This window comes from Narcine bancroftii, chromosome 1, assembly GCF_036971445.1.
Source record: "Narcine bancroftii isolate sNarBan1 chromosome 1, sNarBan1.hap1, whole genome shotgun sequence".
NCBI lineage: Eukaryota > Metazoa > Chordata > Chondrichthyes > Torpediniformes > Narcinidae > Narcine > Narcine bancroftii.
Genome location: NC_091469.1, coordinates 356,138,851 through 356,153,600, shown reverse-complemented (window position 1 = coordinate 356,153,600; position 14,750 = coordinate 356,138,851). Strand labels below are relative to the sequence as shown.

General features: G+C 39.8%; 1 protein-coding gene across 1 annotated transcript in view; it reads left to right on the top strand.

Annotated features, from left to right (window-relative positions):
• Positions 1-14,750, top strand: part of znf830 (zinc finger protein 830) — a 73,325-nt gene that overhangs the window by 6,936 nt on the left and 51,639 nt on the right. The window contains exon 3 of the mRNA XM_069911949.1: positions 8,524-8,647. Coding sequence (XP_069768050.1) covers positions 8,524-8,647 — 124 coding nt within the window. The remainder of the gene's footprint in view (positions 1-8,523; positions 8,648-14,750) is intronic.

Sequence of the window (14,750 nt, the reverse complement as noted above, 5' to 3'; positions counted from 1 at the left end):
ATTGAGAGAGCACAGAGAGCACTGACACCAAAGCCACAACCAGATCAAAGACCTCGTTCGATACTGGTTAAATTTCTTCATTATGAAGTAAGAGAGAAGATCTTGAAATTGACAGCCAAACAAGCAAAAGAAAGACAGTTTTGATGGATAATGTTATATTTTATATTGTATATAGATATGTGTTAAAAGGAGATAAATAGAGGCAGGTTTTTTAGTGTAGGTCACATACAAACACTTCAAAACAGATCTCATTTAAAATGGCAGAGCTCTACTCAAGCCAGACAGTTCAGGCTCCGAGTGCCTTTGCAAAACTTTGAAGAATGCCTGTAAGGACTTCACAAGTAGGTGTTAATTGGACATGCTGTGGAGTAATGAATTAGATCCTGTTCTGCAGCCTGTATGAGTGCAGAGAGCTATTCTAAGAGGGTCACATGGTTTTCTCTGAGAGAAAGAGAGAGAATTCAGTTCTACAGTTCAGCAGCTGGGACTGGAACATAAACTGGCAAGCTTGTGGAAAAACCCCATTTTGAAGACTGGTTGTGAGTTCTTAGTTCAGCCTGTTCAAAGCCCCTGTGGTCCATATAAGAGGAGATGGCTGGCTGTATAATGTTTCACTTGAAATAAGGGAAACAAAAAGGAACTCTGTGGTGACCTGAAAGAAAGAGGTTATCACCTGGAAAACCCTGATGGGTCAAGTTTATTTGGCAAGACATTGAAGGGGCTGATCAGAAGAGATCAGTTGTGGGTGTCCAACGAGCAACAAATCTCTCTCTGAAAACCCGCCATCATGCCACGCCTCCTGACAAGAACCTTCCTGAGCAGTAACCATTTACTTTTCAAGCACCAAAGCCTGGTGAAATTCATAAATGTTAAATTTTGTGCACAGTATAAGAATTGCCTGATAATGGTGAACTTGGAGGAGTGAGAAGTGAGATTGGACCGTGAATCAAATAACTTTTCTGAACATATACACATTACATACCCATGCGCTTAGAATTAGAAGGGGATTAAGTTAAGTTAATAGTAATAAGTTAAAGTTAATTAAAGATAATTAAAAGCAACTTTTGTTTAAGAAAATTCCAGACTCTTTTGTGTAGTCTTCCAAAGGCACTATTTGCCTTGGCGAGTCTGTTGTCTATCTCATTGTCGAACCTTGCATCTGATGAAATGGTGCAGCCGAGATAGGTAAACTGGTTGACCGTTTTGAGTTTCGTGTGCCCGATGGAGATGTGGGGGGGCTGGTAGTCATGGTGGGGAGCTGGCTGATGGAGGACCTCAGTTTTCTTCAGGCTGACTTCCAGGCCAAACATTTTGGCAGTTTCCGCAAAGCAGGACGTCAAGCGCTGAAAGGCTGGCTCCGAATGGGCAACTAAAGCGGCATCGTCTGCAAAGAGTAGTTCACGGACAAGTTTCTCTTGTGTCTTGGTGTGAGCTTGCAGGCGCCTCAGATTGAAGAGACTGCCATCCGTGCGGTACCGGATGTAAACAGCGTCTTCATTGTTGGGGTCTTTCATGGCTTGGTTCAGCATCATGCTGAAGAAGATTGAAAAGAGGGTTGGTGCGAGAACACAGCCTTGCTTCACGCCATTGTTAATGGAGAAGGGTTCAGAGAGCTCATTGCTGTATCTGACCCGACCTTGTTGGTTTTCGTGCAGTTGGATAATCATGTTGAGGAACTTTGGGGGACATCCGATGCGCTCTAGTATTTGCCAAAGCCCTTTCCTGCTCACGGTGTCGAAGGCTTTGGTGAGGTCAACAAAGGTGATGTAGAGTCCTTTGTTTTGTTCTCTGCACTTTTCTTGGAGCTCGACGATGCAACCCGCCTCACGGACCCGTCCCCTGAAACCCTCTGGGATCAGTTGAAGACTACCATACTGCAATCCACTGAAGAGGTACTGGGCTTCTCCTCCAGGAAAAACAAGGACTGGTTTGACGAAAACAGCCAGGAAATCCAGGAGCTGCTGGCAAAGAAGCGAGCTGCCCACCAGGCTCACCTTATAAAGCCATCCTGTCCAGAGAAGAAACAAGCCTTCCGTTGCGCATGCAGCCATCTTCAGCGCAAACTCCGGGAAATCCAAAATGAGTGGTGGACTAGCCTCGCCAAACGAACCCAGCTCAGCGCGGACATTGGCGACTTCAGGGGTTTCTACGAGGCTCTAAAGGCTGTGTACGGCCCCTCACCCCAAGTCCAAAGCCCGCTGCGCAGCTCAGACGGCAAAGTCCTCCTCAGCGACAAGATCTCCATCCTCAACCGATGGTCAGAACACTTCCAATCTCTTTTCAGTGCCAACCGCTCAGTCCAAGATTCCGCCCTGCTCCAGCTCCCTCAACAGCCCCTAAGGCTAGAGCTGGATGAGGTCCTCACCCTGGATGAGACATATAAGGCAATCGAACAACTGAAAAGTGGCAAAGCAGCAGGTATGGATGGAATCCCCCCAGAGGTCTGGAAGGCTGGCGGCCAAACTCTGCATGCCAAACTGCATGAGTTTTTCAAGCTTTGTTGGGACCAAGGAAAACTGCCTCAGGATCTTCGTGATGCCACCATCATCACTCTGTACAAAAACAAAGGCGAGAAATCAGACTGCTCAAACTACAGGGGAATCACGTTGCTCTCCATTGCAGGCAAAATCTTCGCTAGGATTCTACTAAATAGAATAATACCTAGTGTCACCGAGAATATTCTCCCAGAATCACAGTGCGGCTTTCGCGCAAACAGAGGAACTTATTACTATTAACTTAACTTAACCCTTTTCTAATTCTAAGCTCACATGTATTTAATGTGTATATAAATTCAGAAAAATTATTTGATTCACAGTCCAATCTCACATCTCACTCCTCAAGTTCACTGGTATCAAACAATTCTTATACTGGGCACAGAATTTAACATTTATAAAGTTCACCAGGCTTTGGTGCTTGAAAGGTAAATTGTTATCGCTCAGGAAGGTTCTTGTCAGTTTTTAGAGAGATTTGTTCCCTTTGGACACAAGTTGATTCCTTCTGATCAGCCACTTCAGTGTCTTGCCGAAGAAACCTGCCCCATCAGGGGTTTCCAGATGATAATCACTTTCTTTCAGGTCACCACAGAGTTCCTTTTTGTTTCCCTTATTTCAAGCAAAACATTATACAGCCAGCCATCTCCTCTTGTCTGGGCCACAAGGGCTTTGAACAGGCTGAACTAAGAACTCACGACCCATCTTCAAAATGGGATTTTTCCACAAGCTTGCCTACTTGTCCTGTTCCAGTCACAGCTGCTGCTGCAGAATTGTAAAAGTGTAGAACTGAATTCTCTCTCTCAGAGAAAACCACATGACCCTCTTAGAACAGCACTCTGCATTCAGACAGACTGCAACACCGGACCTAATCCAAGTCTATTCATCTGTTGCTTTCCAAAACAATAATCCATTATTCCACAGCATGTCCAATTAACACCCACTTATGGTCTTTTTAGGCATTCTTCAATGTTTTTGCAAAGGCACTCAGAGCCTGGACTGTCTGGCTTGAGCAGTGGTCCAGCATTTTAAATGAGATCTGTTTTGAAGTGTTTGTATCTGTGTGTGACCTACACTAAAAAACCTTTCACAATTTATCTCCTTTAAAATATATCTATATACAATATAAAATATGTCACATCAGATTGAAATTAATAAAATAGGATAAATTAATTCAGAGTATTTTTTGTATAGATGGAACAGAGTTATTGAAAAAGAGGACAGAAGTACCGATTTTAAAGCATTTGCTTAAGGTATGAAACGGAATCCACATCGAAAGAGGAATTTAAAATTATCAAATACCTAAGAGAATGTTAAAACAAAATCAACTTATTCCTTTTACTTTGAATAATTATTTGCAGTAAAGGTGTACAGAAAATAAAAGTTTTGTTTTTTAGGTTCCTTTTTTGTGACTTTTGAACAAATGGAAGAGAAATATGAAATATAAGATAATGCAATTTTTTCATCTTTGGCTTGTCTTCGCGGACGAAGATTTATGGAGGGGTAATGTCCACGTCAGCTGCAGGCTCATTTGTGGCTGACAAGTCCGATGCGGGACAGGCTGACACGGTTGCAACGGTTGCAAGGGAAAATTGGTTGGTTGGTGTTGGGTTTTTCCTCCTCTGTCTTTTGACAGTGAGGTGGGCTCTGCGGTCTTCTTCAAAGGAGGTTGCTGCCCGCCGAACTGTGAGGCGCCAAGATGCACGGTTTGAGGCGATATCAGCCCACTGGCGGTGGTCAATGTGGCAGACACCAAGAGATTTCTTTAGGCAGTCCTTGTACCTCTTCTTTGGTGCACCTTTGACACGATGGCCAGTGGAGAGCTCGCGCTATAATACGATCTTGAGGAGGCGATGGTCCTCCATTCTGGAGACGTGACCTACCCAGCGCAGTTGGATCTTCAACAGCGTGGATTCGATGCTGTCGGCCTCTGCCATCTCGAGTACTTCGATGTTAGGGATGAAGTCGCTCCAATGGATGTTGAGGATGGAGCAGAGACAATGCTGGTGGAAGCGTTCTAGGAGCCATAGGTGATGCCGGTAGAGAACCCATGATTCGGAGCCGAACAGGAGTGTGGGCATGACAACGTCTCTGTATACGCTTATCTTTGTGAGGTTTTTCAGTTGGTTGTTTTTCCAGACTCTTTTGTGTAGTCTTCCAAACTTAAATCACATTTAAAAGGGAAATTAGGTGCAAATTTAAGACTCCTGGATCAAAGTCGATTCAAATATTTAATTACAGATACATTTATTGATAAATTTATTACTAATATGTATATAAAATTACAAGATGCTATGGGGGAAAAAATACTCATACAAATCAAAACAAAGATGGGAAAAAGATTTAAATATGTAAATTCAAGAGGAACTTTGGTCAAGGTTGTGCCAAGAGAGTGTAACAAATAAGATTAATGTTAGATGCCAAATGGTGCAATATATTTTTTTACATCATTTATATTATACTCCATGTAAATTAAATAGACTTAACTCATATTATTCTGATAAATGTTTTAGATGTAAGAAGGAAGTAGGGACCTTTCTACATTCAGTTTGGTCCTGTGTTGAAGTGTAAAATTTTTGGAAAGATTTGCGTATATTGTTAGGATAAATAATAATAAAAATACAAAAAGACCTGAGAATAGTTTTACTTGGTGATATATATGATTAGATTTAAAATTGAAATTAGAGAAATATCAAGTACGATTTCTGAATATAGCAATAACAGTAGCAAAAAAATGTGTGGCAGTAACATGGAAATGATGGAAAGATGGAATACTGAAATACAAAATTGTATACCATTAGAAAAAATTACTTATAGTTTAAGGAATCAGATCGTGAATCTTTATAAGATTTGGGAACTGTAATCGTTAACAAAAGTCCATCCACCTCATGCATATCACCAGCTCCTCTCAATTAATAATTAAAAGATACAAAATTATGTAAGGAAAATATGAATAGTGATTAATATATAGTTTAGGTTTTTTCTTTTTCCTTTTTAGGGGGGTGGGGGAGAATTTTTTTTTAATAATTGTATTGAACAGTACTATGTATATATAACTGAATAATTGTTTGTTATTGATACAAGTGATAAATAAAATTTTCAAAAATAGAGAAAAGTACAGGACAAGGTGAAGAAAAAGTAGAACTGGGTAGAGGTAGGAGTTAGCTGAAGAGAAAAATTTATGATCATGCTACTGGTTTAATGCTATCCAGGAGGAATATGATGTTTTTTTTCATTTGCTTTTAGCCACCCCCTCAGCCTCCTGGGGAAAGAATAAAGCAGTGGACAGATATAGGTCCTTATCCCTTTATCCGTGATTCTGAAACCCAAACATTTTGTTACTTCATGTAACTCCAGAGGGAGTGAGGAGTGAACATGGCTCAGGTGGTGGTAAGTGAGGAGAGAATGCTGCTTGGGCAGCGAGTGGGGAGAGCGCAGCAGTGCGACTCAGGTGGGTGAGCTGGGAGAGACCAGCAGTGTGACTCGGGTGGGCGAGCAGGGAGAGAGTGAGGAGAGAACGCAGCCCGAAGAGTGTGGAGTCCCAGGAGGGGCAAGGAGAGTTGGAGCCCACTGAGCCACCAGGGCCAGAAGGCAAAGGGACCTGGGTGCTGAACTCCACAGCGTGGGAGGAAGGCGGAGAGAAATGAGCTGACGCCCAGGAGATGGTGGTGCCGGAGGGAGAGAGCCAAGGGGACGCTGGGGAGTGGCTAAACCCAAGCATCAGCAAGAGCCGGGCCCAAGGGAGGAGCAGGCGATGGGAAGCCCCCAGGCAGCCGGGCTGGTTCAGAGGAACCAGATGATGGGAAGCGACCCAACAGCAGCTGGACTGGAAGGAGGCAGACAAGGATGGGATCAATGGCTGTTTTTGTATACATAATCCCGCCCCCCCCCACGCAGCTGGAACCGTTGAGCTAGAATCAATGTGGCCTCGCTCCATAAAAAGGGCTTATGTTTTGTGTGAATCTGTACTGCTGCCATAATAATTCCATAATCTGGAATAACCCAAATATAGAGAAGTGTCCAATGCCAAGGATCTCAGATAAAAGGATAAGCACCTCTATCTGTGTGAGAATGGATCAGGGAATTCAAATGGTTAATAACTGTGAGATATAGCTAAGACTCGTTGACTGTACTGTAATAGCATAAAGTGCAAAACCTATCTCTCCTCATCTCCATTGAGGGCTACAAACAGACCTTTCAGGTGAGGAAGTGTTTTTCGTGTACATTGTTCACTCTAATCTGCATTGGTACACTTGGCAGGGCTTCCTGTACATCAGTGAGACCAAATGTTAATTGGGTGATCATTTTGTTGAGCACCTACAATCTATAGGTCCAAGCTAGAACTTTCACTTGCAAACCATTTTTATTCCCACACATACATCTGTCCTTAGCCTCATTGATTGTGACAGTGAGGCTAAAGGTAAACTTGATGAACAACACATAACATTCCTTCTATACAGCCGTATATCCTGTGACACGAACATTATCTTTTTCCAAATTCAGTTTATGTCCCTTTGATCTGGTTCCACTGTTTCAGTTTGTTCTTTATCTATTCCCATTATTACTTTCCTCCTTAACATCTTACCCCCTCCCTGTCGTCTTTTCCTCCATTTGTCTCTTCACCTCTCTCATCTTGGATACTGTTCTATCCAAGAATCTATTCCTTTTGGCCCCTCCCCATCTTCTAATTTCCCCAACATGATATACTTGATACCATCCTTTTCTGTTTTATATAAAGGGTTTTGACCTGAAACATTGACTGACCATTTCTATCCACAGATGCTGCCTGACCTCTGATTCTCTCCTGCTTCTCTGATAAATTAATCATATGATTACTGCCACTGAGTTAGGATATAGTTTTTGAGCTACCAACTCTACCTATTTTATCTGTTCACCACAGTTCATGATCAGCTTTGCAGAACTGCACAATTTTGACCTGATCTATCAGTTTTAGAATTCCAAACTCTATTTATATTGGTTGCATTTCATTTTCCCTTATAACCATATAACAATTAGAGTATGGAAACAGGCCATCTCAGCCCCTCTAGTCTGTACCGATTTAAGTGATCTCCTCTAGTCCCACTTGCCTGTACCCTGCTCACAACCCTCCAATCCCCTCACATCCATGCATCTATCCAAGTTTTTCTTAAATGACAAAATTGCCCTTGCTGCAACCACCTCTTCCGGAAGGTCATTCCACTCAGCCACCACTCTGAATGAAAAAGCTCCTTCTAAACTTTTGCCCCCTAACCCTTAACTCATGATCCCTCGTTCCAATCTCACCGCAAGAGGAAGAGTCTATTCACATCTACTCTATCAATCTTTCTCATAATATTAAATACCTCTATCAAATCGCCCCTCAACCTTCTATGCTCCAATGAATAAAGACCCAGTCTAATCAATCATTATTTGGATTCTAGATACTGCAATCCAGGCAACATTTTAGTAAATCTTCTCTGCACCCTCTCTACCTTATTGATATCCTTCCTATAATTTGGGGACCAGAACTGCACACAGTATTCCAAATTTGGCCTCACCATCTCCTCATCAATATCACTTACCAACTCCTATATTCTATGCTTTGATTTATAAAGGCCAGCATACCAAAAGCCTTCTTTACCATTCTATCCACATGAGATTCCACTTTCAAAGAATGATGAAGCATTATTCCAAGATCTCGCTATTCCTCTGCATTCCTCAATGCCCTCTCCTTTACTGGATATGTCCTATTTTGATTAATCTTCCCATAATGAAGCATTTCACACTTATGCATGCATTAAACTCCATCTCCCACCTTTCAACCCGCTCCTCTAAGCAGTACAGATGAAGGATCCTCAGATGCTGCATGACCTGCTGAGTTCCTTCATCATTTTGTTTGTATACTCCAAATTCAAGCGTCTGCTTTCTCTGGTGTCTCCCATATCTGACAGATTCCATTTTGAGAAATGCTGCTTTCATAACTGTTGAAAGTATGTTCCCAGAAGCAAGTTGTTCCTGTTTTATTTAAGCAATTTAAACATGTCGCTTCTTGCAGAACCTGGAGAAACGAAAAAATACAAATCAAACAACTGGACCATCAGTAATTAACACATCCACAGTTCCTGTAGCAAAGAGAAAAAGTGAACCAACAGAAACCCGAGTAACAAAGAAAGTCAGAGGTAAACACTTCTAAAATATTTCTAAGAAATAAACATGTTCTTTCAAACTTTGACTTAGAAATTTGGTCATGAAGCACAGAATCCCAGTCTTGATGGGCAATCAGCATGCCTAATTTTTGTTTTGGAGCCATTGTGTGTATGATGCACACATGGAATCTTCCAGGCATGCGCAGTGATATCATGAAGCACTACAGGCTTCACACACAGAAGTTGGCTATAACTGGAGGGCTGAAACTGGCCTTGGAATTCTGTAGAGGAAGTCTGAAGTAATTCTTTGGCCCAACTTGTCCAAGCCAACTAAGTTGTCAATCTGAGCTAGTCTCATTTGCATGCATTTAGCCTGGATCTTTCTAAACTTTTTCCATCACATAGTTGTCTAAATGTCTTTCAAATGTTACAATTTTATCTACTACTACCACTTCCACTAACCCCTCTGTGTTAAATTGATCCTTATCGTTTTAGACTCTCCTAGTCTTGGGAAAAGACTGACTATTCACCTTATTTAAGGCCTTTATGATTTTGTGCACTTTCTTCATAATGCCACCTTTCAGCCTCCAACACTCCAGAGAAAGAAGTCCTACCCTAGTCAATATCTTGTACTCAAGCTCTTCAGTTCTGGTAGCATTCTCGTGAACTTTTCTGCACCTTATCCAATTAAATATCTTTCCTATAGCTAAGTAACCAGGGCATGTGGAAAATACTACATGTTGTCTCATCAACATTGAAAATAAAGGCTATTCTGCCCATGATGTTTTGTTGACCTATATAAACATACTTATCAACAATATAATCCTTTCCTATCTCACACCCATATAACCCTCTATTTTCTTACATCCAAGTTCTTTAAATGTCCTTATTTCAACAGCCTCCTCCACCACCCTCAGCTATACATTCCAGCTACCCACCACTCTCTGAGTATAATAATTTTTAAAAATTACCTCTGACATCTCCCCTAAATTTTCCTCCACTCATCTTAAACAGATATCCTCTAGTATTACTATTGTTGCTGCTGTCCACCTGATCATGGCTCTCATAATCTTGTATACTTTACCAAGTCACCTCTCATCCTTCATTGTTCCAAAGAGAAAAACACAAGCTCTGTTAACTTTGCTTCATAAAACAAGTTCTCCAATTCAGTCAATATCTTCGTACATCTCTTGTCTACCTTCTCTAAAGCTTCTACATCCATAATGAGGAAACCAGAACTGAAAGGAACACTAGAAGCGTTGACTAATGAGTTTTATAGAGCTGCAACCCTTAGCCACCCAACTAACTTGTGCGACAAACCTGAAGGATCTATGGGTCTGGACCCAACCTGCCATTAGCCACATACTCTGCCTTCAAGTTCTACCTTCCAAAATACATCACTACATTTTGATGATTGTACTCCATCTGCCACTTCCCTGCCCAACTCTGTTGTAATCTACAACAACCTTCTATACTATCTAACACCTCCAAACTTTGAGTTATTTGCAAAATTACTAACCCACCCCTTCCAATTAACATAAAAATCACAAAGAGCAGTGGTCCCAGACCAGATACCTGCAGGACACCACTGGCCACTGACGTCCAGGCAGAACACTTACAATCATCTGCCGGCAAGTGAATCCCAAGTTCCTGCCTAATCAATTGAAATGATCCCTTTCCCAATGAAACGCTTACCCATTTTGTGTATTGCTATCTTTGTCCATAGCTATGCTAAAGCTCAGGCAATTGGCATTGTCTCCAAAATCCTCACCCACAGAGAGGTTTGTCACCTGACCAGGTTCTTTGCCTATTCTAGATCCAGTATGGCCTCCTCTATTTTGCTTGTCCACATTCTGTGATAGGAATCCTTCTTGGACTCACCAAGAAATTCTACCTTTTGCATATCAATATTAGGAAAGTTGATTTCTCCCATAGCATCACTTTTATTTTTGCACCTTTCCAAAGTCAGCCTACTTATCTGCTCATCAGTGGGTATTTGAGAGCTGATAGAAGAATCCCCCAAAAGATGATTGCTCCCTTCCTATTTCTGACTTCCACTCACAATGATGCCTCCACAGTGTTCTCCCTTTCTGCAGCTGCGATATTCCCCCTGATTAGCAATGCCACTGCCCCCCCCCTTTACTTCTCTCCATATCCCTTTTGAAACATCAAAACCCCAGAACGCATCAGCTAATCCTGCCCTTATGACTGTCCAGACAATATCTTAGTACATCTCCTGGGCACCCCCTCTAAAGCTTCTAGAGGCTTTAGAGAGGGTACACAGGACAAGACAACTCTGTAATAACCACAACATCTTAATTCATGTACTGATCGATGTTCTAACTTCATTGGCCTTATTCTTGATACTCTCACATTGATTCTGACGAGAGGAGATTCTCTACTTGTGCCCTCATGTCCTCACCACCATTTGGGGCCCAAAACAGTTCTTCCAAGTGAAGCAAAATTTCACTTGTGGAACTGTAGGGGTCATCTACTGCATTTGATGATTCTATCGTGGTTTCCTCTACATCAGAATGACGGCGCAGACTGCAAGATTGTTTCATCGAGCACCTCGGCTCTTTTTTCTGCAATAGCATGGATCTCCCAGTTGGGACCCATTTCAATTCCCCAGCCCATTCCCTTGCTGATATGTCTGTCCATAGTTTCATACACTGTGAAACCACCCACAAATTGGATGATCAACACCTCATCTTCTGTCTGGACACCCTCAACTGAATGGTACATCAACTTCTCTGATTTCCTTTAAACCAACCCCTCCCCCTCTTCTTTCCCCTGTTGGTTTTCCTCCAGCTTTCTTTCTCTCTCTCTTCTTCCCCCTCTCTCTTTCCTCTGTCTCCTTTCACAGAGCCAAAATCAATTCTCACCTCTCCTCTTATCATATCCAGTTAACACCTTTTGTTGGTCTGGACTCCTCCCCTGCTAACCTTTAGTCTTTATTTTGACGCTTTCTTGTTCTTTGCCTATAGCTTGAAGAAGGGCTCAGGCCCGAAATGTTAGTAATATATCTTTACCTCCAATGGACACTGTGAGCCTGGCTGAGTTCTTACGGCATTTCTTTGTGCTTTTACGATAATCACAGAATCTGCAGATTTTCATGTTTCACTCTTTTAAACTACACACATTTCAACCATCCTACTGACTTGATTTGTGCTCCATTGACTACCTGTCCGTCCTCACAATCCCACTAACTACATATTGCATCTCACTTTTTGAAAATGATTTTGGATATTTAAAAAATAGTTTAAACAGATGTAGAATTGTAGCTATTGACTTAATTCATTCTGACTATAAGTAATAATAAAAAATGAAACAAACTACCATGACTTAAAATTTCATCGGATTGTACATGTAAAAGCTGGATCTTGGTGCAAAACACTGCAAACACGCATTGACATAACATACATGCAGACAAATTATACAAAATGTGCGGTATGTATATACAAATATTAAAATAAATAAATATTATTGTTAAATGAATGGTAGAGGCACAGAGGTTTTGTATGAGCAGTTAATCAGTTGTTCAGTGGTTCTGGTTCTGATATTCCTGCATCTTTTTCCCAGTAGGAGTAGTTAGAAGATGCTACATATGGGGTACTAGGTCCTCACTGATTTTGAGAGCCCTCTTTAGACAATGATTCCGGTAAATCATGTTGACAGAGTTGGGGGGAGTGCGTGGCAGAGGGAGACCCCAGCAATCCTCTACCGCTCTTATGGTCCTTTGGTTTGATCTCCGATCTGATGTCCACAGCAATCATACCACTCTGTGATGCAGCAGGCCAGGAAGATCTTGATAGAATTACTGTAGAAAGGTAAATCAAATTAAAATTAAGTTTGATATATATACCAGTACTGCTGCATGTAGCTTTTACCTACCCTTTCCCTGTCAGAATCCTGGAACATCATGAAAAGAAAGTGAAGCAAAATTTGCAAAATTAACTAAGTTTTATCATAATTAAGGATATCAATTTACAATTTCCACGTTCTTATACAGTTAATTTTTACAATTATCGTAAGCATCCTTTTCACATATATTCTAAGAAATTTTCACTTTGACCTTTGTTCAGAGACTAACCTGATATCATAAAAAGGGTATTCTCCATAACTAGTCATGAGGTAGACATTAAATTAGTATTGAAAGCAATGTTTTCAAAGTCTAGCAAGTGATAATACTTCCTATAAATATTGGCAGTAAATATTCAGAACCATAGAAAAGAAAATAATTGAGTATTTTTCACCCCAAAGTGTTGAAATTAATTATATCTGCTATGCACATTTTAAAATGTTTCTGATAATCAGAGACTTTTGAAATTGATTTAAATATATTGAAATTATTAAATTCTTACTTTAAACATAAATTTAATTTCAAACATATTGGAAACATTAACAAATAATTAAAAATAAGATAAAGTGAAACAAGAAAAGCAATTACCTGCATTTCCCATTTTTTATAGATTCCAAAATCTATTTAGAATGATGTTTTCCAGTTGTTACTGGTAAACAGAACATCTTAAGAAGAGCAAAATTGTGGAAATACTTCAATATAGGGCTCGCCAAATGCACAAACTTCCCTTCCCTTCTATATCTATTAAAAGATAATTATTCTATTTCTTTTCATGTTATTTGTGGTACCTACATATCAACTGTGTTTCTTGGAATAATGCATTCTGATCTAAAATAGTCTAAATTATATATTTTTTAAAACTTCTTATCAAAGTTTTTTTAATATAATTTTTTACTTTTCACACTGTGAACCATATCAACCAAAATATGTACAAACGTTTCTCATTAAATATACACAGTGGAATTTTCTCCCTTTTTTCCACCTTTCCCTCCCTCCTCTCTTCCCACCCCCCTCCAAAACCCATAAATATTCAACATATACAATACAATAAAATCATAAAACAATATCTTCACACAATGAAAAATAAACAAGAAAAATACGTCATCTATTTGTGACACACTGGATCAAGTCGTTTTGTCTTCTTATCATTTAGGGGATGGAGGTCCGAGGCAAGCTCTTTCTGTTATGTTCCATATGTATGGTTCCCAGATTTGTTCAAACAATGTGACTTTATTTTTTAAATTATATGTTATTTTTTCCAATGGAATACATTTATTTGTTTCCATGTACCACTGCTGTATTCTCAGGCTCTCTTCCATTTTCCAAGTTGACATTATACATTTTTTTGCTATTGCTAAGGCTATCATAATAAATCTTTTTTTGCACTTTATCCAATTTGAGGCCTGATTCTTTACTTCTTATGTTACTTAAAAGAAAAATCTTTGGATTTTTTGGTATGTTATTTTTTGTGATTTTATTTAATATTTGATTTAGTTCTTCCCAAAACTTATTCACTTTCGTACAAGCCCAAATTGCATGTACTGTTGTTCCCATTTCTTACAGAGAAAACATCTATCTGATAATGTTGAATCCCATTCTTTTAATTTTTGAGGTGATGTATACCATGTGTAACCATTTATACTGTATATGCATAACCTTGTGGTTATTGTATTCTTCATAGTCCCAGAACATAACTTTTCCCATGCTTCATTTTTTATCTTTATGTTTAAATCCTTTTCCCACTTTTGTTTAGGTTTATACTTTATTTCATCATTTTCCTTAACTTGCAGCTTAATGTACATGTTCGTTATAAATTTTTTAATTATCATTGTGTCTGTAATCACATATTCAAAGGTGCTTCCTTCAGGTAATCTCAAACTGTTTCCCAATTTATCCTTTAAGTAAACTTTCAGTTGACGATATGCAAACATTGTACCATGAGTTATTCCATATTTGTACTTCAACTGTTCAAATATTAATAAATTATTTCCCAAAAAACAATTTTCTGTTCTTTTGATTCCTTTTCTCTCCCATTCTCTAAAGAAAGGTTACCTATTGTGAAAGGGATTAGTGGATTTTGCGTCAATAATAATTTTGGTATTTGGTCATTCGTTTTTTTCCTTTCTACGTGGATCTTCTTCCATGTATTAAGTAAATGATGCAATACTGGTAAGCTTTTATATTGCACCAACTTTTCATCCCATTTATAAAGTATATGTTCCGGTACCTACTCCCCTATTTTATCTAGTTCTATCTTAGTCCAGTCTGGTTTTT